At 38.1% G+C, this 23,594-nt stretch overlaps 1 protein-coding gene across 2 annotated transcripts in view; it reads right to left on the bottom strand.

Moving 5' to 3' along the window:
* Bmpr2 (bone morphogenetic protein receptor type 2) overlaps positions 1-23,594 on the bottom strand; it is a 113,285-nt gene that overhangs the window by 51,683 nt on the left and 38,008 nt on the right. For both annotated transcript variants that reach the window (XM_021157992.3, XM_021157988.3), the window contains exons 2-3: positions 13,302-13,472; positions 11,630-11,800 (exon numbers count right to left, since the gene is read on the bottom strand). In XM_021157992.3, coding sequence (XP_021013651.1) covers positions 11,630-11,800; positions 13,302-13,472 — 342 coding nt within the window. The remainder of the gene's footprint in view (positions 1-11,629; positions 11,801-13,301; positions 13,473-23,594) is intronic.

The following is a 23,594-nucleotide window of genomic DNA, read 5'->3' as shown; positions in this document are numbered from 1 at the left end:
CTAATTATAGCAATTCTAGATATCAAGAAAATGTTCTAAACACAAGTTTCCAAAAATTTTAATAATTATATACTTCTTTTAAATTGTGAATCTACAAATACATGAAGATTTCTTAAAAGTATAACAAGATAAGTAAATATTATAGATATAAGTTCAATCACTTAAAAACTGCTTTTCTTTTTTAAATGGTGTGCATGTGTGTCTGCCTGTGTATATGAGTGCAAGTGCCCATGGTGGCCAGAGGCACTGGCTCTCCTGACGCTAAAGAACAGGCAGTTGTCACCTGACTCCTGTGGACACTGGGAACCCAATCTGGGTCCTCTGGGAAAGCAGGGTGTGCTCTTAACCACTAAGTCATCTCTCCAGCCTCACAAACTGGTTTTCTTATTAAGCAGAGTAAAGCCTATGACTGTAAGATACCTCAGACTAACACAGTTTAACTAAGTGACTGGATTTTCGGTTTTCAGTGCTGCATGGACCATATTAATGAGTATTTTCTGTCTGTCTGTCTGTCTTTCTCTCTCTCCCCCTTCCCCGCCCCCCTCTTGTTTTTTGATACAGGGTTTCTCTGAGTAGTCCTGGCTGTTCTAGAACTTGCTCTGTAGACCAGGCTGGCTTCAAACTCACATGTCCTTCCTGATAAATATTTTCTTTCTCTTGTCTAATTGAGAAAAAAAATCTCAACTTGGTAGTAGTTTACCGATTACCTCTCAAACATTTGCCAATTGTTTTTTCTTTTAACACAGAAAGTGCAAGCTTCAACCTTTAAAACAACAATATCTAGCTAACTGATATATTTTATGTGTATACAACTTTTGTTTTGTTTCTAAGTAAACTTTAAAGTTACCTTTACAATATTTCTTTACATTCACAACAATGATAAGCATTTAAAATATATGTAGGTGCCTGGAAAGAGGGCTCTATGACTAAGAATACTTGCTGCTCTTGGATAGAACCTGGGTTCAGTTCCCAGCACCCACATAACCACTTATATAACTCCAGACCCAGGGGATCAAACAGGCATGTGATACACATTCATGTATACAGGCAAAACATTCACAGGCTTAAAATAAAATTATAAATATATATAAAATTTTTAATTAATTAGATGATTTTAAGAAAATATTAAATAATATATAATAATAATAAAATGTAGAATTCTTAGGGATATACAGCTATAGTGAAAATCATGGCAGGGTTCTTGAATTTTAGGAAATGATTATTTTCAAAAAAGAACCTATTCCCTAACCCAGCCCATAACAAAATATAAATGTGCTCACTGTTTGTATACTGATAAAAAATATCTTGTCGTGAGAACACCCAGATTTCAATCTTGATTTTATCACTGGTTACTATAGAACATCAGGTATGTTACTTTTATATATCTAAGCCTTGGTGTCCTCAATGTAAACTAAGAAAATGGTAGTCACTATTTCATAATGTTTCTGAAAGGGTTAAATTAAAATGTTAGTATATAGAGAGTAATAAGAGAATAGTATCTATCTGCCACATATCACATGTTCAAAGATGTTGCTCAGCTGCTTCACAGTACCTATTACATCACTAAGTGTTTGTCTTACAGGTATACTGATACTGAACAGGCTGCTCAGTCTAATAACGCTATCCTCCTAGATAACCAAGTTCAATCGCTATTTAGAACAGCATTTTTTACTATTTTAAAGTTTAATACATACAAGTATTTTATGATAAAGCCCCCATTAAGTAGATAGCTGCAACTACTGTCTTAAGACCAAGGGGAAACCATGCTAATAATAGGATCGTTATTGAATGAAGAAAGGACAGTGCCTAGGAAAAGTTAACAGTTTCAGACTCGGACACTATGCAATAGAGAAAGCGTGTTCCTTCCTCAGATCGGAAGAAAGAAATTTATCTTTTCTTAACTCCACAACTTTATCTGAACCTAAGTCTACTTTAAATTGTATATTAAGTAGGTACAGAATTGTGTGTGTGTGTGTGTGTTTCCTGCTTTTTCGACTCAGAATTTCTCTGTGTAGTCCTCGCTGGCCTGGAACTTACTCTATAGATCAGGATGGCCGTGACCTCACAGAGATATGCCTGCCTCTGCCTCCTAAGTGCTAGGGGATTAAAGGTATGTGCCACCACTGCCCAGCAACATCTTTTTAAATTTAGATTTATTTAGTTTTATTTTACATGTATGTTTTGCCTGAATGTATGTATGTGCACTACATTCACGCTGAGGCCAGAAGGAGGCAAGAATCAAGCTCAAGTTATAGCTGGTTGTGAGCCACCCTGTGAGCGCTGGATGCTGGACCCTGGTCCTCTGGAAGAGTAGCAAGTGTTCTTAACCTCAGCCCAAGAACTCCTTAGTATTTTTTAAGATTCTCATATAATGAAAGCAATCAAATCTGTTCCAAAACTCTGAAACATACTAGCAAAAGGAGAAAATCTTTGGAAAATAAAAATTTAGGCACAGAAAGTATTAGGTAGTAACTATGAGCCCTTAGCCCTCATCTCTAGCCAGTTTTCTCTTAGAAAATTTTCTGGTAACATTGTCCTGACTGAACAGAAATTTTGCTTCAGACCCCAACTAATAAGAGTTACAGTAAAAATAACTAGTTTGGATTTCTAATTATAAAATTCTTTTTTTAAAGAATTTTTATTTTTTAAAATCATTTCATGTATATGAGTACACTGTCACTGTCTTCAGACACACCAGAAGAGGGCACCTGATCCCATTACAGATGGTTGTGAGCCAATACCATGTGGGTGCTGGGAATTGAATTCAAGGCCTCTGGCAGTGCAGCCAGTGCTCTTAACCACTGAGCCATCTCTCCAGCTCCAAAATTCCTTTATTTTTTAATGGTAGTAATTAATCTTCCTAGAAGATACAATAAGTAACTATGCTTCAATTGCCAAAACTGAAAAAAGAGTAATGACTTTTTAATTTTTTCCTATTTTGAACAGAGATTAAAGTCCTTATCAACTAGAATTGGCTGGTAATTGTGGTGGTCTGAATGAAAATGGACCTCATAGGCCCACAGGGAGTGGCACTATTAGGACATGTAGAAGTGTGTGATTAGGGGTGTGGAGAGGGAGCCTTTGAGGTCTTAGATGCTCAAGCTTAGTGCCTGACTCTTTTCCTGCTGTCTGCTGATCTGCTGATAGAACTCTCAACCATCTCTCCAGCCTCTGTGTGATGCTTCCAACCATGATAATAATGGAATAAATCCCAAAACTCTAAATCAGCCCCAATTAAATGCTTTCCTTTATGATAGTTGCCATGATCAGGGTGTCTCTTCACAACAACCAAAACTATAATTAATACAGTAATCTACAATAAGAGTAGAATCTACATTGTAAATAGAACATAATAGTGTTCATATAGCTCTTTTCAATAAGAATTAAGTGCCAGTATTTAATTACTTTAAAAGACACTACATTTATGTTTCAATAAAAGGAACCAATAGACTTTTTATTCTTTTAAATCTTTTAATAACAGCCCATAAAAACAAGGATTGATAGTCTATAGAGATTTTATTGCTATGTGGTTATCTCATGGTTTCTAAAAAACCTATGAAATATAGTTTTATAATAATTCTCAAAATCACTGTGTGGAGGGGTTCAGGATTTTAACCCCAGCACTCAAAAAACAGAGGCAGGTGGATCTCTGTGACTTTAAGGTCAGCCTGGATTATGGAGAGAAAACCTGTCTCAAAAATAAAAACAAAAACAAAAATGGAGAAAAAATTCATAAAATCTACAACTTTTTAAAACATAAAACTAAAGATAAATAAAATAATAAATAAATTCTCCATAGTCCTAACTTTACATCAAATTAATCTCTGAATGACTGTGAAGCTCTGTGGTTCAGCGAAGTAAGAGACTCATTTATGGCCATGGCATTGGTTTGTCACATTCCCCACCCCCACCCCACCCCCAATTTCCCATCACATCTTAAAAGCCCGCAGGTGTTCCACGCTTTAGTTAGTTATTCCAGAGTGTCAAATGAAGTCAGGAAGTGCTTTTTACTAAAGAAAGCTTATTTTCTAATGCTCAGTGAACCATATTTTACTGTTGTTGGGTCAGTTAAGAACTTGCTGCTCGCTGGAGAGATGGCTCAGTGGGTAAGAGCACCCGACTGCTCTTCCGAAGGTCCAGAGTTCAAATCCCAGCAACCACATGGTGGCTCACAACCATCTGTAACGAGATCTGATGCCCTCTTCTGCAGTGTCTGAAGACAGCTACAGTGTACTTACATATAATAAATAAATAAATCTTTAAAAAAAAAAAAAAAAGGAACTTGCTGCTCTTCCGAAAGGCCTGAGTTCAGTTCCCAGGACGCACATCAGGTGGTTCATAACCACTTGTAACTCCAATTCCAGGAATCTGAAACCTTTTTTTGTCTCTGGGTGAGATTGCATACATGTAACAGACACTCACACAGGTACACACATACACATAAATGAATGTAAAATCTATCTTTGGGACTAAGGAGATGGCTACTCCAGAAGACCCACTTGGTGGATCGCAACCATCTGTAACTCTATTTCTAGAGGATACAATGCCCTCTTCTGGCTTCTGCACACACCAAGCATGCACATGGTGCACATACACATAAGAAACCAAAACACTTACACACATATAACTGTTCAGTGTTTTTTAAAATGAAATAAGTTGTTCAGCTAAAAGAATCTATAGGCAAATGATCAGAATTAACAAAGAACAGGAATTACTTTCTGCTATTACTTAGAAGGTAGCCTTACTATGTAGACATGACACATTTCTACAAAATCTAAAAAAGGCTAAAAGTACACTTTTCAAGGATATATGTTTGCACATGTGATCATATAATGGCTTCTAATTAGGGAAAGTAAATTTTCTGGATCCTATCATTACCTTAAAAATTATAATCAAGTGCCTAAAGTATTCTGATGCTTCACTTTTTAGGTGGGGAGACAAGAAACTAAGGGTAGTGTTTTTACTTAACAATCACAAATATAAATGAGGGGCCCATCATTTTTGTTGTGATCTACACTCCCTTTTAACTATGCCGTCTTTGTCTTTTTAGCAGAAAGTAGCAACCAGCTTTCAATAGACATACCTCTCCATTTTATAGCTGGAAAAAATGTAATTTTATTATTTTATGTGTATTGGGGGTTTTGCCTGCATAAATGCCTATGTACCACATGTGTACAAAAGGGGCATAAACTTAACCATTTCAAATATTTTTAATTTAATTTTTAAATTTTATGTATATGCATATTTTTCTGCATGTATGTCTGTGTACAATACATGTAACTAGTGTCTGCAGATGTCAGAAAATGGCATCAGATTGTCTGGGGCTGAAATTATAGATTGTTGTGAGCCACTATGCGAGTGCTAGGACTCTAAGCTGGGTCTTCTACATCTCTCCAGCACTTTTTAAAAAAGAAACAAGTCTGCTATAGTCCTGCACACCTGTAATTGCAAGGCTTGAGAAGTAAAAACAGGAAGATTTCAAGTTTGTAGCCAGTCTGGATACATAGGGAGTTAGAGGCCAGACTGGACTAAAATAGTGTTCCGCAAGAGAAACAGGAGGGTGTGGGGAAACAGTATCTTTGTAATCTCTCAAATTTTAGTAATATTATATTAGTAAGATGCAATTATTACACTCCCAGATTTTATTCTTTCTTATTAGTCTAGGTTATTTGCCTGAACATATGTCTGTGTACTACTTGCATGACTGGTACCCATGGAAGCCAGAAAAGGGCATGAGGTCCTCTGGAACTGGAGTTACAGACAGTTAGTTACAAGGTACCCATGAGGGTACTGGGAATCAAATTTGGATCTTCTGCAAGAATAGCCAGTGCTCTTAACCACTGTGCCATCTCTCCAGACCCCCAGAATTTTTGTTTAACACAATATAAATATTTTCAACATCATTATGTATTTTCATAATATTTATTGATATGTTTATTTATTTACTTAGTAGTTTTTTTGAAACAGGAGCAAATATAACCCAGGGTGGTCATGAATTTACTAAATAGCTGAGACTGATCCTGAACTTTGAATCTTCACATCCACGTCTCCAAGTGCTGGGATCCCAGTTTGCACCACTCTCCCTGGTTTTACAGCCGTATGCTTCAGTAGTTATGTAATATTTTATATGCAATAGACATTTTCCTTATATTTTTTCTTAATTTTAGATACTCGGGCTACTATTTAAGCACAATTTTGTTAGCAGCAAAGTTTACCATTGAGACAATATTAAACATCCATTTATTTACTTGACTCATGTTAGCCTTCAGCACACTATACGTTAAGCGTGTGCTTACGTGCATGCACACACAGAGGTACCTGTGTACATACAGCTGTGCGTGCACTTTGTGTGTATGGAGGCCAGCTGACAGCTTGGTGTCATTCTTCCTCAGGCACTGTCTACCTTGTTTTCTGAGACAAGGTCTCTCAAGAGAACCTGGGGCTTTCTTATTTAGCTACGCTGGCTGGACAGTGAGCCTCACTCTCTCCCTGTCTGTCTCCCCAGAGCTGACACTGCAAGCCCATGCCAACATGATTAACTTTTTGATGAGACCTGGGAATGGAACATTTCCGTTATTTATTATTAGGGCAGTCTATTATAGCAGTTCAAATAATGCTTAGTTAAAAAGTTCTTTTAACACTTAGATGTTTTATGGGGCTGAAGAGATGGTTCTCTGGGTAATACCTAATGCTCTTGCAGAGAACCCAAGTTTGGATTGTGACACCCACAAGAAATGGCTTACCTGTAACTCCACCAATTCCTTCTTCTGGCCTGCCATGACATCTGCACGTACATGCACATTCTTACACACACACACACACACACACACACACACGTAAATGTAATATAACAATAACAAAATGTTTACATTTTTTTGCTTTTGTGTGTTATATATGTGTGCTTGTCTGTGTGTGGGTGGGATGCATATAGATGTGGTTGTGCTTGTGGAGCTCTTTTCCAGTTTCTCCTTGTCTTACAGGGCACTAACTTTTATAAATACACCCCTCCCAAGTCTAGAAAGTTGGCTCCGTAGTTAGAACATTTGCTGCTCTTGAAGATGGTTTGGGTTCAGTTCTTAGCACCTACATGGTGGCTTGCAACCATCCATAACTGCAGTTCTTCCGACCTCTTTAGACTCCAGGTATGCATTTGGTGCCCATGCATACGTATATGCAAAACACTCACACAAAAAGAAAAATAAATCTAAAAATTAAAAACAAATAATCCCCCAACCCCTTTTGTAACAAGAGTGCTCCTAATTTGAAGTTTGTCAGATATTTTATCATGACTGCATTCAGTTATGAATTCATGGCTGAACTATATATAGTACTTGTACTGGCTGGTTTTGTGTCAACTTGGCACAAACTGCAGTCATCACAGAGTAAGGAGCCTCCCTTGAGGAAATGCCTCCAGGAGATCCAGCTGTAAGGCATTTTCTCAATTAGTGATCAAGGGGGAAGGCCCATTGTGGGTGATGCTATCCCTAGGCTGGTAGTCCTGGGTTCTGTAAGAAAGCAAGTTGAACAAGCCAGGGGAAGCAAGCCAGTAAGTAACACCCCTCCGTCCCCTCTGCATCAGCACCTGCTTCCTTACCTGCTTGAGTTCTAGTCCTGAATTCCTTTGGTGATGAACAGCAGTGTGAAAGTATAAGCTGAATAAACAAACCCTTTCCTCCCCAACTTACTTCTTGGTGATGATGTTTTGTGCAGGAATAGAAACCCTGACTAAGACAGTACTATAATATAGTGATCCTGCATCCATTTCTTTGTATCACAATGTTTATTTGACATTCATTAATATAGTAATTTTGATGACTTGATCAAGGTATTTTCCAATTTCCCCACTTATAATCACTACTTATTTAGTTTGTTTGTTTGTTTATGGTTTTTTTGAGACTGGGTTTTTCTGTGTAACAGCCCTAGCTGTCCTGGAACTCACTATAAAGACAAGGCTGCCCTCAACCTTAGAGATCTGCCTGTCTCCCTTGTGTTGGGATTAAAGGTGTGCCCCTCCTGTCAGAGTCACCACCACCAAGTCACCACCACCTGGCTGAAACAGGATCTTATGTGGGCCAAATTAACCTCAAACTGGCTAAATTCTGATTCTCCATCCATCCTTAACTTCCCTAGTGGTGGAATTACAGACATCTTCCACCACACCCACTGTGGTGGTTTGATTAAGAATGGTGCCCCCACAAGCACATATAACTGTGGCCTGGTTGAAGAAAGTGTATCACAGGGGATGGGTTTTGAGGTTTCAAAAGCCCACACCAGCCCAGTCTGCCTCCCCTGCTGCTTGTCAATTAGGACGAGTAAGATGCAGCTCTCAGCTTCTTCTTCTATGTCATGCTCCCTGCCATGATGATAATTGACTAAACCTCTGAAACTGTAAGCAAGTCCCAAATTAAAGCTTTCTTTTGTAAGAATTGTAATAGAACAATGACTAGAATATCCACCTTGAATTAGTTTCTCCAGTCTTCCCTCCCCTCCTCTTCCTCCTTATTATAACCCAAGGGATTGAACCTAGGGATCTGTGAAACCTAGGCAAACAATCTATCCCACTGAGCTAGGCCCCATATCCCAATTACTAATTTTTCCTTCACAATTAAATTGGAGACATTTTAAAACCATACAAATATTCTGGCTCCTCATTAAACTTGCTCTCAAATGTATGGTCCTCTTTGATACTTCCTTTCTAACCTACATGATGGAAGCTGAATGATGACTGACCAATCCCAACACTCCTGTATTTTCAGTTAGCACTTGACATTTACTCGTGAGCTTCATTTCCTTCAAATGGTTGTAATTCATTATTGTACTCAGCTCTTCTTGAATTCAAACTTCCCCAATTTGAGCCCATGAAAGGGTTCTACAGAGCTGGCTCCTGCATCCTTTTTTTAAACTTTTTATTGGTTCTCTGTGAATGTCACATCATGCACCCAATCCCACTCATCTCCCTGTCCCTCTGTATATGCCTTCAGCCCTTGCAACCTCCCAGCAAAACAAAACAAAACAAAATATTGTTGTAGAAGCTGCACTATGTCACAGTGTGTCCCACAATAAGCCTTTGTCCACACAGATTTACTTGCAAATGCTCACCTCAAAGAGTTACTAGTCTGGTCAAGGTCGGCTTCTGCTACACTATCAATACTGGATCCCACCAGGACTCCTCTTAGACATCCTGTTGTTGCCAGGAGTCAAGGAGGTCTGTAGGACAGGCCCCTTCATGCTCCAGCAGCTCACAGACAGGGTAGATGTTGGGGTGGGCCCACGCAAAGCCCTGGACCTAGGCCTGGGTGGTAGCTAAGCTAGTCAGCCCAACAGCTCTCCCACACTTGCACCATGAGGGCAAGCTTTCCAGCTCTTCCCCAGCTAGCTCACCCAATGCCACAGGGAACAAGGTGCATGGCTCCTGCATCTTTAAGGTGAGTCTCCAACATTTGTTGGTAATTTTTACTTTCTAGCATAAAGTATTTCAGCCTTGGGCTTACTTTGCTCTTGTTCTGGAATAAATATTTTCTCAAAGAGAAATAGTTTCTTTTAGCAGAGAACACTATTACAGACTAAGATCTGGGCACAATGCATGCTTATTGTTACTGGAATGCTTCAGCCTTTTTTTTTTTTTTCATTTTTTAAAGAAATAAGAAATGTTTATGTGGGGTGGGGTGGTGATTTGAATATGCTTGGCCCATAGGAATTGGCACTATTAGGAGGTGTGGCCTTGTTGGAGGAAGTGTGTCACTGTGGGGGTAGACTTTGAAGCTCTGCCCAGTGTTGTCCTTTGTAAGAGTTGCCTTGTCATGGTGTCTCTATACAGCAATGGAAATCCTAACTAAGACAGATAAGGATACAGCTTAGAGTAGAGTGCCTTCTCATTATGCCTGAGACCCACACAAGAAAGCCTCAAACAGATTCTTAGGACAAAAACAAAAAGCAACTATATTCTTTGCCAAAATATAACAAAAACAGACTCTAGCCTAGTTGCTAATATTGTTCCTCTTTGGAACCTGTTGAGTTGGTCCTCCATAGCCCATAGTACTCTCAGCAATACTGTCTTCCAAGCTCATACTAGTATGGCCATGCTTCCAGCATTAACTGCTTTCCTAATGCAAAGTCTCATACATTTCTTCAAAAAGTAGCATTTACAAGCCTGTCACAGCAATGTGCCACTCCCTGGTACCAGTTTCTACCTTTGTTACTTTTCTATCACTGTGAAAAGAAACCATGACCAAGGCAGCTTGTAAAAGAAAGAGCCCATTGGGGACCATCATGGTAGGTAGCATAGGGGCAGGAGGGCATAGTGTTATAGCAGGAGCTGAGAGCTTATATCTGATCCACAAGCACGAGGCAAAGAAAGCAAGCTAACAGTTAATGGTGTGGGCTTTTGAAACCTCAAAACTCACTCCCAGTGACACACTTCCTCCAACAGGGTCACACATTCTAGTCCTTCCCATACAGTTCTACCAACTGGAGACCAAGCAGCAACATATAAACCTATAGGGGTCACCCTCATTCAAGCCACCACAGCATGTATGTTTAAATTTTTAAATTTATATTTAATTGCACATACATTTTATATGAGTACATACATATGCATATAATATGTGCAATGCATTTGTGGATATGTTTAAATTCCTAAGTCTACATCAATAACATGTATTCCAAGTTTCAATTACATGGTCAACAGTTACATGTATATCTACTATGAAGGATTTTGTTGTTGATGTTCATTTTGTTTGGCTGGTTTTTTGTTTTGGTTTGGTTTGATTTGGTTGGTTTTTGTTCTTACTTTGGATTTTGATTTTTCATTTGAGACAAGGCCTCACCATGGAGCTCTGGCTGGCCTAGAACTTGCTATGTAACCCAAGCTGGCCTCAAAGTCATATAATTCATCTGCCTCTGCCTCCAAGTGCTGGATTAAAGGCCTGTGTTATCATGCGGGCTGCTGTCTGTTTCTTGAGTTAGAATTTCTCTATTTTTCCCACACTAGACTTGAATACATGACCTCAAGTGACCCTCCTTCATTGGCCTCCAGAATGAATAGGACTTCAGTCACAGACCAAACTACAGCTATAGTCTCCCCACCCCCTACCTCCTAACCCCCATCTCTCTCCTCTCTCCTTTTGTTATTATTGTTTTACTTTGTTTTTCAGACAGGGTCTCACTGTGTAGCCCTGGTTGGCCTAGAACTTGCTATGCAAACCAGATTGGCCTCAAACTCACAGAGATCCATCTACCTCCCAAGTGTCAGGATTAAAGGCATGTGCCATCATGCCCATCTGATATCACCAAATCCCCTTCCTTAAGTGGGCTTTAGATTTTTCTGTTTGTTTGCTGAGGTATGGTGCTTTTATGTAGTCCAGACTGGTAAGAACTCACCAGGTAGCTCAGGCTGTCTTGAGTTTACAATCCTTCTGCCTCAGCCTCTGGAGTTCTGAGATTACAACCGCACACCATCATGCCAGACAAAGGGAAACTGTATCTTGATTCAGATTTCGTTAATAATAAATATACCAATGGTTTGCTGGTGGTGGTATCTTACTTTGAAGATTTTAGAGAAAATTTACTAACCTTGAATGTTAAAACTTCTAGAACAAGGAATTATAAAGAAATTGCTGTAAATACTTACTGAGTGGTGTTGTGTCAGGGGGTGGAAAGTTCTCAGTAAAGTTGACATTACATAAATCTGTACTACAGCAGCAAAAGCGGTATGTTCCGTTCTGAATTGAGGGTGGGGTGGTAGTTACTACACACTCTTCATAGTGGCACTCTTGGGGATCACCGATGTGAGACCAACATCCTACAGATCGATATTAAAGTTAGTTAGGAAGCAATACGGTAAGTAAAACAACTAATTATGAAATATCTGCAGTCATATAAAACTAATGTAGTCATAAAGAAACCTAAATGAAAACGGTAAAGGATACCACAGACATTTCACAGCGAAAAGCAACCAACAAAAACAATTATGCTTAACTGCACCATAATATAAGAATTACTGAAGAAACAGCAAAGTCCAACTATTTTAGATTTATGTTGTCCTCAACTTTAAGATAATAATGCAATCATAACAAAGACTGAGTGACATTCACTCTCATGCAGCTCTGTAATCAATATCTGTATGATGGTAATTTTGGAAAAACTTAGCAATTTTAATGTAGAGCCTTTAAAATAACCATACATTTTTTATGATCTATTAATTCTACATTAAAGAATCTATTTTAAAAAAAGAATAAATAAAAATAAAAAGCAATCAGACACAACTTTTTTATGTTTGGAGTTTTTCATTGCCAGACAATGCATTTCAGTGAACGCCTGATAACAGCATGGTGTTCAAAGCATGTAAGTAAACTGGGATGCATATGCCCAGGGGAACACGTGCTGAGGCACACAAGTTTTCAGAGAGCACTTACAATAACATGGAGGGAAAAGAGGAGAACATTTTTATGTAACATTACCCTAATTTTAAAAGAAGACTGGTATTCATATAAATATTAAAGTATATAGAAAATATACCTAAAGGGAACAAATACATATTAAAAATAATATATTTTTAAGAGAACTGAGTTGTAGACCTTGACTTTTCTGAATAGTCTTTTGGTCTTTTCCAAACTTCATTCACAAACTTTAACTTGTAAAGAGAAAGATGTTATTAAAAGACACTAAAAGCCCAGGCATGGTGGAGCATAACTTTAGTCTCAGCACTTGGGAAGCAAAAGTTGGCAGATCTCTGTGAGTTCCAGGCCAGGCTGGTCTACACAGTGAGGCCCTATTTTAGCCAAGAAAGCAGGCAGGCAAGCAAGCAAGCAAACAAACAAACAAACTACACTAAAAGTAAACTTTCTTTTATGAATTTGGAGCTTGTGGGTAAATACATAGATATATTTATGTGTTTATCTTCTTATTTACTACTTTTCTGGGTAGGGCTTTAATCTACCTACACGTCATTTCTAGATAAGCTCCAACTATATAAAACAATGCTGAAGACAGCCCTGTGGCAGAGATCCTGCCCTGAGCATCATAGTCTGGGTCTGATTCTCAACACCCAAAAGAAAAAAATAAAAACACTAAGCAATTGTAAGGGGGAAAACAGTATTACTTAGGGACTGAAAAGATGGCTCAGCTGTTAAGAGCACCCACTGTTCTTCCTGAGGGTCCAGGTTCAAATCCCAGCACCCAGATGATAGCACACAACTGTCTATAACTCCCAAGATCTGATTCTCTCACACAGAGATACATCAGGCAAAACACCAATACACATAAAATAAGAAGGTAAATAATTTTAGAGAAAAATGACTTGCCTTGTTTCACAAGATTGATGTCCCCTTTTGATTTCTCCCACAGACCATAACACGTGCTCCCTTTGGAACATAATATTGTCCCATTTTCATGAGAGATTCGACTCTCACCTATCCCAAGGTCTTGTTGATATGGATCTTTAAAAGCACACAGCCGTTCTTGATTCTGGGAAGCTGAGCAAAAGAACAAAGAACACAATGATAAATTGATATTTCTTTGATAATACCATTGATTATAATAATCTTTAAGATTTTACTTAATAATATATGATAATCTAATTTGAGTAAGATTATAAATTTTCCTGCTAAATCCTTCAAATTTAATTATTGAATACATTTTTAATTTTATGCTTACCCAATAATTTTCTGTTTCAAGCTTTATTTTTTTAAGCCTGTGTGTGTGTGTGTGTGTGTGTGTGTGTGTGTAGGTATGTGTACATGAGTTGAGGTGCTCACATAGGACAGAGGCATTAGACGTTCCTGTAGCTGGAGTTAAGGTGACTGTGAGCTGCCTGACATGGTTGCTGTGAACTGAATTTAGATCCCCTGGAAGAGCAGTACACTTACTTTTAACTACTGAACCATCTCTTTATCCACACCTTCCAGCACTTTTGGACATTAATTTTTATATCCAAATAATAAGAAATTAAAGAAAATATATTCCCTGATGACAGACTTCCTTTACACATATTCTTCTTATCACTCTTTCCACCATTAAATATTTTTGCTATTCAAAAAAAAAAAAAAAAAAAGAACGGCAGCTATTGGATGGAACACAGGGCCCCCAATGGAGGAGCTAGGGAAAGTACCCAAGGAACTAAAGGGAACTGCAACCCTATAGGGGGAACAACATTATGAACTAACCAGTACCCCAGAGCTCTTGACTCTAGCTGCATATGTATCAAAAGATGGCCTAGTCGGCCATCAATGGAAAGAGAGGCCCATTGGTCATGCAAACTTTATATGCCCCAGTACAGGGGAACGCCAGGGCCAAGAAGTGGGAATGGGTGGGTAGGGGGCTGGAGGGGAGGGTATGGGGGACTTTTGGGATAGCATTGGAAATGTAAATGAGGAAAATACCTAAAAAAAAAAAAAAAAAAAAAAAAGAACGGGCTGGAGAGATGGCTCAGCGGTTACGAGCACTGACTGCTCTTCCAAAGGTCCTGAGTTAAAATCGCAGCAACCACATGATGGCTCACAACCATCCATAATAAGATCTGACTCCCTCTTCTGGTGTGTCTGAACACAGCTACAGTGTACTTACACATAATAATAAATAAAACTTAAAAAAAAAAAAAAAAAAAGCACTGACTTCTTCCAAAAAGAAAAAAGAAAAAGGAAAAGAAAACCATCTTCAAAAGAGCATGGTGGTATATACATTTAATCCATCCGGGCAGGGGCGTGGGACGGGAGGCAGAGGCTGGGAGTAAATTACAGACCAGCCTGCTCTACACAGTAACTTCCAGAACAGCAGAGCTACAAGGTAAAACCCTATCTCAAAAGAAAACAGAAAAGGAAAGAAAAGAAGAGAGAGAAATACCTTGTTCTAAACTAGCTTTAAAACCACCACATAGGCCAGGCATGGTGTTGCACTCCTTTAACCTAACACTTGGGAGGTAGAAGCAAGTAAATCTCTCTGAGTTACAAACCAGCCTGGTCTACACAGCTAGTTCTGGGCCAGCCAGAGCTACATAGAGAGACCCTGCCTTAAAAAAAAAAAAAAAAAGAAAAGAAAAGAAAATATGGCCAGGCAATGGTGGCACATACCTTTAATCCTAGCACTTGGGAGGCAGAGGCAGGTGGATTTCTGAGTTCAAGGCCAGCCTGGTCTACAGAGTGAGCTCCAGGACAGCCAGGGCTACACAGAGAAACCCTGTCTCAAAAAAACCGAAATAAAATAAAATAAAATAACCAGATGAAATGTTCAATAGCTCCTCAAGGAACCTAGTTGTTCCTTAGTTTAATGCCAACCTGTCTTTCTTCATATATATTATGTAATTTAGCTGATTTTTAGCATTTGCCATGTGACCCGATTAAAAAACACTAACCAAAATTGTGAAAATACCAAAGAAGTAAAAGGTTATCAAAAAGCAACATCTGATCTTTATTTAGTTTTTTAAAATTTGCTTTCCTAATATCTTTGAGTAGCAAAGATCATCACTAAACATAGCCAATACTCTCTCATGACCTTCTGAATCAGTTCTTTGTTTGACGTGTATAGAACTGGAATAGTATAATCCAGGAGCACTTCAGCAATGCATATTACTTATTAAATTAATGGTTCTGAACATAACAAAGAAGTCTAGAAAAGCCGTGACAGGCTTGATGCCTCTGTCCACCCAGCATATATAAACAGACCTGCCACACTGTACAAAGTACAAAGCCAAGAAAACAGAATGTTCACAAGTAGGCATATAGAATTACAGCTATCAAATTTTTGTAATATAGTTTATTTGGACAAACCAAACCAGATAGTAATCAATGAAAATGTATGTGGCTTGATGCATATATTTTTAATTACTTTTAAATATTCTAGAAAATACTCACTAATACCAACTAAAGAAATATATATATATATATACACACACACATACATACATACACACACACATACACACACACACACACATATATATATATATATATCCCTAGCAATTCAAAAATATAAGCTAGAAGTCAGAGCTACTGGCATGGTGGCACAACTGTTCCCTTCAGATAAACATTTTAAGAAGAAGGGACATCAGGAATAAGGGTTCTGTACAAAATGAGAATGTAGACTCCATATCAGTCCTTCATATCTTTCATGAGAGATCAGTACACTAAAGAAGGGAAGTCCGTGTTACCAGAGACTGCTAAAAGCCAAGAAAAGGAAAATCAATTTGTAGCTCAGACAAGAGTTCTAAGGCATCTGGGAACCTGAGAAGAAATGCAATGGAAGTAGAACTAGAATAAATGAGAACTCATTGTTTTCGTGGACAGTATTCTACTCTCAACTCTCAGGGGAGTGCAGGGACTGAAGCTCAATGCTAGTCCAGCACAGGAAAATGACACTCAACTAAACACGATCCCGTTCCCTCCTGAACACTGCAAGCAGTTACACTGAAAGAAGGTAAAAACAAAGAAAACATCCCAACCAATCAATGACTTAACCCCAGATGTTGAAGTCCTAACGCAAAAACACAAGAAATGTGAAAAATCAAGGCAACAAGACTCCTCCAAAAATTAATAAGTCCATAGCAATGACTTCTAAGGCTTCTCAAACTACTCCACAGAAAAGAAATGGAAAGACATTACCAAACTCTTTTTATTTAAAAGCAAAAACAAAAAGGAATAAAATTACTGACCAATTTCCCTGCTAAGCTTAGATCAAACATTTTCAATAAAATATCTACAAACAGAATTGAAAAACACACCAGAAAAAAAAAATCATTCACCATGATCAAGTTGGCTTCATAGCAGAGAGGAAAGGATGGTTCATATGTAAGTCAATGTAAATAACAATCAATAGCCTCAAGCAGAAAAATCATAATTGCATCTCAACTGATATAAAAGAGTTTAGACTATACCAACATCCCTTCACAAAAGCCCTGAAAAGACTAGAGATACAAAAAATATAACTCCTAAAAGATACATATGACAAATCTATAGCCAACATTAATTATACTAACTAGTAAAAACTCAAAAGCATCTCCACTAAAATCAAAACAAGATAAGGACATTCACTATTTTTAATTTTTTTTTAAACTTGAGAGGGGGGAGGTGTGTGTGTGTGTGTGTGTGTGTGTGTGTATGTGTTTTGGAGGTCAGAAAATATTTTGAGATCATGTGGAACCTGAGATCAAACTCAGATCATCGAGCTTGGAGGCAAGTACCTACACCCATTGAGCCATCTTTTTTTTTTTTTTTTTTTTTTGTGGTTTTTTTCGAGACAGGGTTTCTTGCAGGCCTGAGTGACCACCTTCTTCTTCCTTTCTTCTTTCCCTTTTTCCTTTCCTTTTTTTCCCACTTTTCCCCTTTTCCCCCTTTTTCCCTTCTCCCCCACACCCCCCACCCTTTCCCCTTTCCTTTCCGATACAGGATCTCACTGAGTGTATCCCTGCCTAGCCTGGAACTCCCTCTATGGTTGTGGATAGATAACCTTTAACTCCACCCTCTTCTGCCTTCCCAGCGCTGGAGTTAAAGGCAAGTGCCACCACACCTAGCTCACTTATCCATTCTTACTCAATATACTATATTGCTTGATATCTTAACTACAGTAATGAGTCAAGAAAAGGGGCTAGAATACAAATAGAAAATGAAAAGGTCAAAAGACCCTTTGCAAATACTATCCGACAGTTCTTAGATATATGAAGAAATGTCAAAGAAATGTTAAACCTCCTAGTTATTAGAGATAGGCAAATTAAAACTACTTTTAGATTGCATCTCATCCAAAGGGTATAGTTTAAAAAACAAAAGCTGATGGGAACCCCTCCTTATACTGCTTCTAGGAAGGCAAGTCATCTAGTAACTATGGAAATCAGTATGGATGTTTGTAATATACATGCATCCAACAACAGATGGAGTACATGGTACAGCCCAGCTACTCCACTCCTGAGCATTTATACCAAGGATTCCAAGTCAACACATCATAGGGATATTTACAGATCAGGTTTTTTTGAAGCACACTCACAAGAACAAGGTTTTAGAAGTAACATAGAGATTTTTTTTTTCAGCCAAGAAGAAGAAAGTTATGTCACTTATAGGAAAATAGATGAAACTGAATATAATCAAATTAAGTGAATTAAGACCTGGTGGCACACACCTTTAACCCTAGCATTCAGTGGAGGAAGACACAGATGAATTTCTGAGTTCTAGGGGAGACTTGTCTATAGAGAGAATTCAGGACAATTTGGGCTGTATGATACCTGTCTCAGAATAATAATAATAATAATAATAATAATAATAATAATAATAATAAATTGTAAAAGAAAAGAAAAACTTGACTCAATGAGTAGTGTTGGTCCTGCAAGCATGGGTGTCATGTTTGCCCAGAAACCATGTAACTCTGGAAGTAGCACACACCTGCAATCCCAGGGCTCTTTCAGCAAGATAGAAGGCAGAGCCTGGTATATACTGCAGCAAATAACAAAGATGTCTGTGGCACATGGCTTTAATTACAGCTTTGAGGAGGCAGAGGCAGGCAGACCTCTCTGATCAAGGTCAGCCTGAGCTACATAGCAAGCTCTAGGCCAATCAAGGGTACATAGTGAGCACCTGTCTTCAAAGAAGGAGAAGGAAGAGGAGGAAGAATTCACATATAACATTTTATAAGGGACGCAATGCATAAAGAGAACTCCCTGGAGTTTTTGAAAACAGAATTATTTATCCTAGAAAATTATAAGGCCACTCTATAGTTGAGAATTTCAAAATGATATGTAATTGGTGGATTTATCCCAAACACACAAAGCTAGAATCAACCTTCAAATATCTATCTTATTAAGTTATGGAAGCTTAAGCAACTTAAATATTTTTTAAATATAAGACTTTTAATACTTTCAATTTAAAAAGAAAAAAGGAAAAAAAAAGGAAACAAAAATCTCCTGACAAAATTCAACCCCTACTTATGCCAAATGAGAGGTGGTAAATACAGTATGCAAAATAGCTTTGCAGTGAAAGAACTATCCTCTCCAAATACCATCCCATCCACACATGACTAAGGAAGAGAAGACATTTATGCTATGGCTTCTGACCTTTGATAAATACAGGAAAAGGGCCAATGAGAAGGGTCAGTATGTAAACATACTTGTCACCAAGCCTAAAGTCCTGAGTTTGATCTCTGGAACCCACACTATCAAAGAAGAGAACTAACTCCTGTAAATTGTCCTCTGACTTCTACACATGCACCATGGTACATGTGAACATATACACGCATGCATGTATGCTTACTCGTGCATGCACACACACATAAATAGTAAATGATTTTTAATGATATAGGAAAAATGAAATATTCATAACTAATCCATATATGCATATGTTTATGTAATAAATAAGAAGATGAAAAGGGGTGTGGGTCTTCTGTTCTTTATCATTAGGCAGATAATTAAATTCAGCCTTTTTTTTTTCTCTTTGAGGTAAGGTTTTACTATGTAGCCCTAGTTAGTTTCAAACTCAGGATTACAAGTGCTAAGTGTAGTTAATTCTAATTCTCAACCAAATGAAATTCTGTTTCTTGTTCAAAACTTAGATATTTTCTTGGCTCTCCATTCTGAAATCACATTGTCTTTGTGTGTGTGTGTGTGTGTTAGATTAGATTAGATAGATAAATAGATAGATAGATAGATTATAGGATTATGGTCACTTGATTTTCAAATGTAAAGATTAATTTTTGTTCCTTTCTCCAACCTGGGAAGGATTAACTATAAATGCATACATATTTCTCTTCAGTTTTTTTAAAATTGAACAAACATGTCATGTATCTAAATAATATTCTTTTAATTGTACTTCTTAAAAAGATTTATTTATTTATTTATTTAATGTATAGGAGTACACTGTAGCTGTCTTCAGACACACCAGAAGAGGTTATCAGATATCATTACAGATGGTTTGTGAGCCACCATGTGGTTGCTGGGAATTGAACTCAGGACCTCTGGAAGAGCAGTCAGTGCTCTTAACTGCTGAGCCACCTCTCCAGCCCCTTTTATTGTACTTTTTGATATTCAATGGTATGTTTTCAATAAAAAAAGAATTTGAAAATATATGTCTATGCCATAATGAAACTCCTCACTTTGGATGCTATTTTTAAAATTAATTGTAAAAGTATGGTCTTGCCTGGCAGTGGTGGCACATGCCTTTAATCCCAACACTTTGGAGGCAGAAGCAGGCAGATTTCTGAGTCCAAAGCCAGCCTGGTCTACAGAGTGAGTTCCAGGATAGCCAGGGCTACACAGAGAAACCCTGTCTTGAAAAACAAAAAATAAAAACAAACAAAGTACGGAATTTTTTTCAGATAAAGAAAATAACACATACTAATTTGGAGGGGGGGGGATGGGGGGAGGGTTCAAGAAAGGGTTTCTCTGTATGGCCCTAGCTGTCCTGGAACTCACTCTGTAGACCAGGGTGGCCCACCAGAACTCAAAAATCTACCTGTCTCTGCCTCCCAAGTGCTGGGATTAAAAGTGTGGCCTGTGGCCTAAATTTTTTTCTTAATGGCATGGACATTCTAGTGCCAAAAATTTAAACACTAATTTTTTTTAACCTTTGTTTAATTTCAATTAATTCTCAAATACAAAGTCAATTTTTAAAAATTACAGGCATACCGGGCAGATGGTGTCTGTAGTCCAGCTATCTACTCAGAAAGCTGAGAACAGATGACTTGAGCCCAAGAATTCAAGACCAGATTGGCAACACATCCAAACATAGATTTAAAATGCAAAGGTTCTATATGCTGGTGCATCTTTCACGATATAGAGTTTTTATTGGTTTACTTAAAAGATATAAATAGAAATACATGTTTGTCACTGTATGAAAATACAGGTAAATTTGACAACTAATCAAAAGTAGACAAAAGCAGAAAACGTAGGAATGAGCTGCATGGTGCTAACTGGCAGGATGCTTAATGAACAGGCATGCATCCACAAAACTACCAACTCAGGAAAGTCAAAGAACAGAGTTTACTCAATCAATGAGGAAGACTTGAAACAAGGAGGGAAAAAAAAGGATTTCAACAAAGACAAAAACAATCTTGGGTTTATCCACAGGACATCTTATTTGGTCTAACATTTTGAGAAGGGCCTACACTTTCTTTTGTCTCCAAAGTCTAGCATCCATAAATCTAAAAATCTAGAAGTTATACATAATTATAGAGAAACATTTTTCAAATTAATTCTAGAAACTTTTTTAGAATTCAGAAATAGCCAATTTATATACTGAGAAGATTTAGGAGGCAAAAACATTACAGTAATAGCTAACAGTTTACCGGTGGGCAGATGAAAACTGGGGAACAAAATGCACAAGAGCTCTGGCTTAGAGAATGCAAATAAAATGAAGCTGTCTTAGTAAGACAAAATATAGACATGAAAAATGACTACTATCCTGAACATCTGCTGTATTCACTATGAATAATTTCAAGTGAATTTCCCTGAAAGACAGCAACCCTTTGAAGCCCAGGCTAGCCTGGAACATACTGTATAGCCCAGGCTGATTGATCTTGGCATCACATTCCTGCTCTAACCCTGAAGGCAGGGAGGGCAGGCACAAGACATAACACCCGGGTTATCCATTTTTTTTTTTTTTTAATCTTCACTGCCATTCTATGTCTAAACAATCCAAAAGTCTCACAACACTTATCCTCTAGTAGTTGTAATATATTTATCTGTACTGGAGAAGTCTAAGCATCTTATCTCTGCCCTGGAACGTAGTTCAGGGACTAATTCTGGGTATGCTTATGTGCTTGGCTTCTGTTTATCTAAGTGTCAAAATGAACTATCTAAAATAAACAGCACAGAAACCTTGCAGGCATGGGGCAAATAACTGAATAACTGAAGCAAGGATATCCTTTTCCCAGAACACATGCCTAAGGACAGAGTAGCACTCCAGTTATAGTCCTGCTATAAAAACATGAAGGAAAGAGAGTATATTTTCCCTATCTCGTGTGTGTGTGTGTGTACTCCAGAGGTTGATGTTGGATGTCCTCTTCAGTCACTGTCCACTTTATTTTTTGTAAAAGAGTCTCAGAACCTAGAGCTCACCAAGTAGATGAGGCTAGCCAGAATCCAGGAAGCCACCTGTCTGTGCCTCTTCAGCACAAGCATTATGACGCTATCTTTTTTTTATTAATATGAGTACTTCGGATCCAAACTCAACTTCTCACACTGACATGGCAACCATTTTGCAAACTGAGTCATCATCTGAACACCACAAATATTTTCCTTAAAAGATTTATTTTTACTTTTTATGCATATGCACATTTTTTTCCCCTATATGCCTGGTACCCTTGGAGGCCAGAAGAGAGCCTCGGATCCCTTTGATCTGGAGTTACAAGTGGATGTGAGCCATCATGTAACTGCCAGGAACGGAACCTGAGGCCTCTGCAAGAGTACAAGTGCTCTTAATCCCTGAGCCATGGTCCTGCACTTGGTAAAGAAGTTTCTATGTAATCACACCTTAAGCTTTATTGTGCACCTGGAATTAAAATGATTGTTGCCTGGAAACCTGGAACGGGAATGATTACTGCTCGGAAACTTTTTCCCAAATTGTACTGTGTTTTAAATATTCTGACAATGAACCGCCTGGCATTAGACCTTCAGAAATCTGACCCAGGTTGATGAGGTCAATCTGAACCTTCCATTCTTGTCTCTGTGCAGGTTCACTTCTCTTCCTGGACACCTGCAGGGTCACACTCAGTGGGAGCACTCCAAAACACCCCAGACACAAGTCACATATGCTAGCCAATGGCCAACTAGGAATGCAGGGCTTTCTAAGAACAGCAGCCTCAGGCCTGTTATTAACTTTCTCTGTACAAATTCCTAAAACAACTAAAAGCTAACTAACACACATGCACAAATCACAACTCAGTTTGACTAAAAGTCAGTTCATTTCAGCTCTCTCAAATAGAAAAAACAAACAAACAAAAAACCCGAAACATTGTTCTTTCTAATCCAGAGCAACAACTAAACAAACAGGCAGATAAGACCATCCCATGCCTCTAACAGGCTTTCTATCCTAGGACTGACAGTAACAGCCATTAAAGAGTCAAACGTTTATTAAGTGCCTGACATGTGGCATCAGTATTCTAAACCTGGAGTGTGGTATGAGTAAGATAGTGTTATTCCCTCAAAGTGCTTGTATCCTAGTGATATAAATAGGAAGGCTTTGAATGGCTCAGTGTTTTCGCCCACACTACAATGAATGATCATTCTGTGTTGAAAGGTGTGTATACATTAGGTGTCTTCCATTACTAACACAGAATCCATCTCACCAAAGCTGGAATTTGCCATTTCACCTAGGCTGGCTGGCTGGCAAGCTTTAGGGATGCACCTGTGACTGCGTTCCCCTAGTGTTAGGGTTACAGCATCTTTTACATGATTACTGGTGATTTGAACTCAGGTCCTCGTGCCCACACAGGAAGTTTACCCAAATGACCCATCCATTTCCTCAGCCCATGAATGGCCATTCTTATAAGATACTCCTGAAAGAGAAGTAAATTTTTAAAATATAACAGAAATATGCCCTACCTACATAATAACATATCTTGGGAAATACAAAATAAACATTTTAAATATCTTCAAATACTGCTTTGAATTTCAAAAAATAAATTTG

This window comes from Mus caroli, unplaced genomic scaffold (genome assembly GCF_978045245.1).
Source record: "Mus caroli unplaced genomic scaffold, Mus_caroli_1 scaffold_1, whole genome shotgun sequence".
Classification (NCBI taxonomy): Eukaryota; Metazoa; Chordata; class Mammalia; order Rodentia; family Muridae; genus Mus; species Mus caroli.
This window is presented reverse-complemented; position numbering and strand designations above follow the sequence as displayed.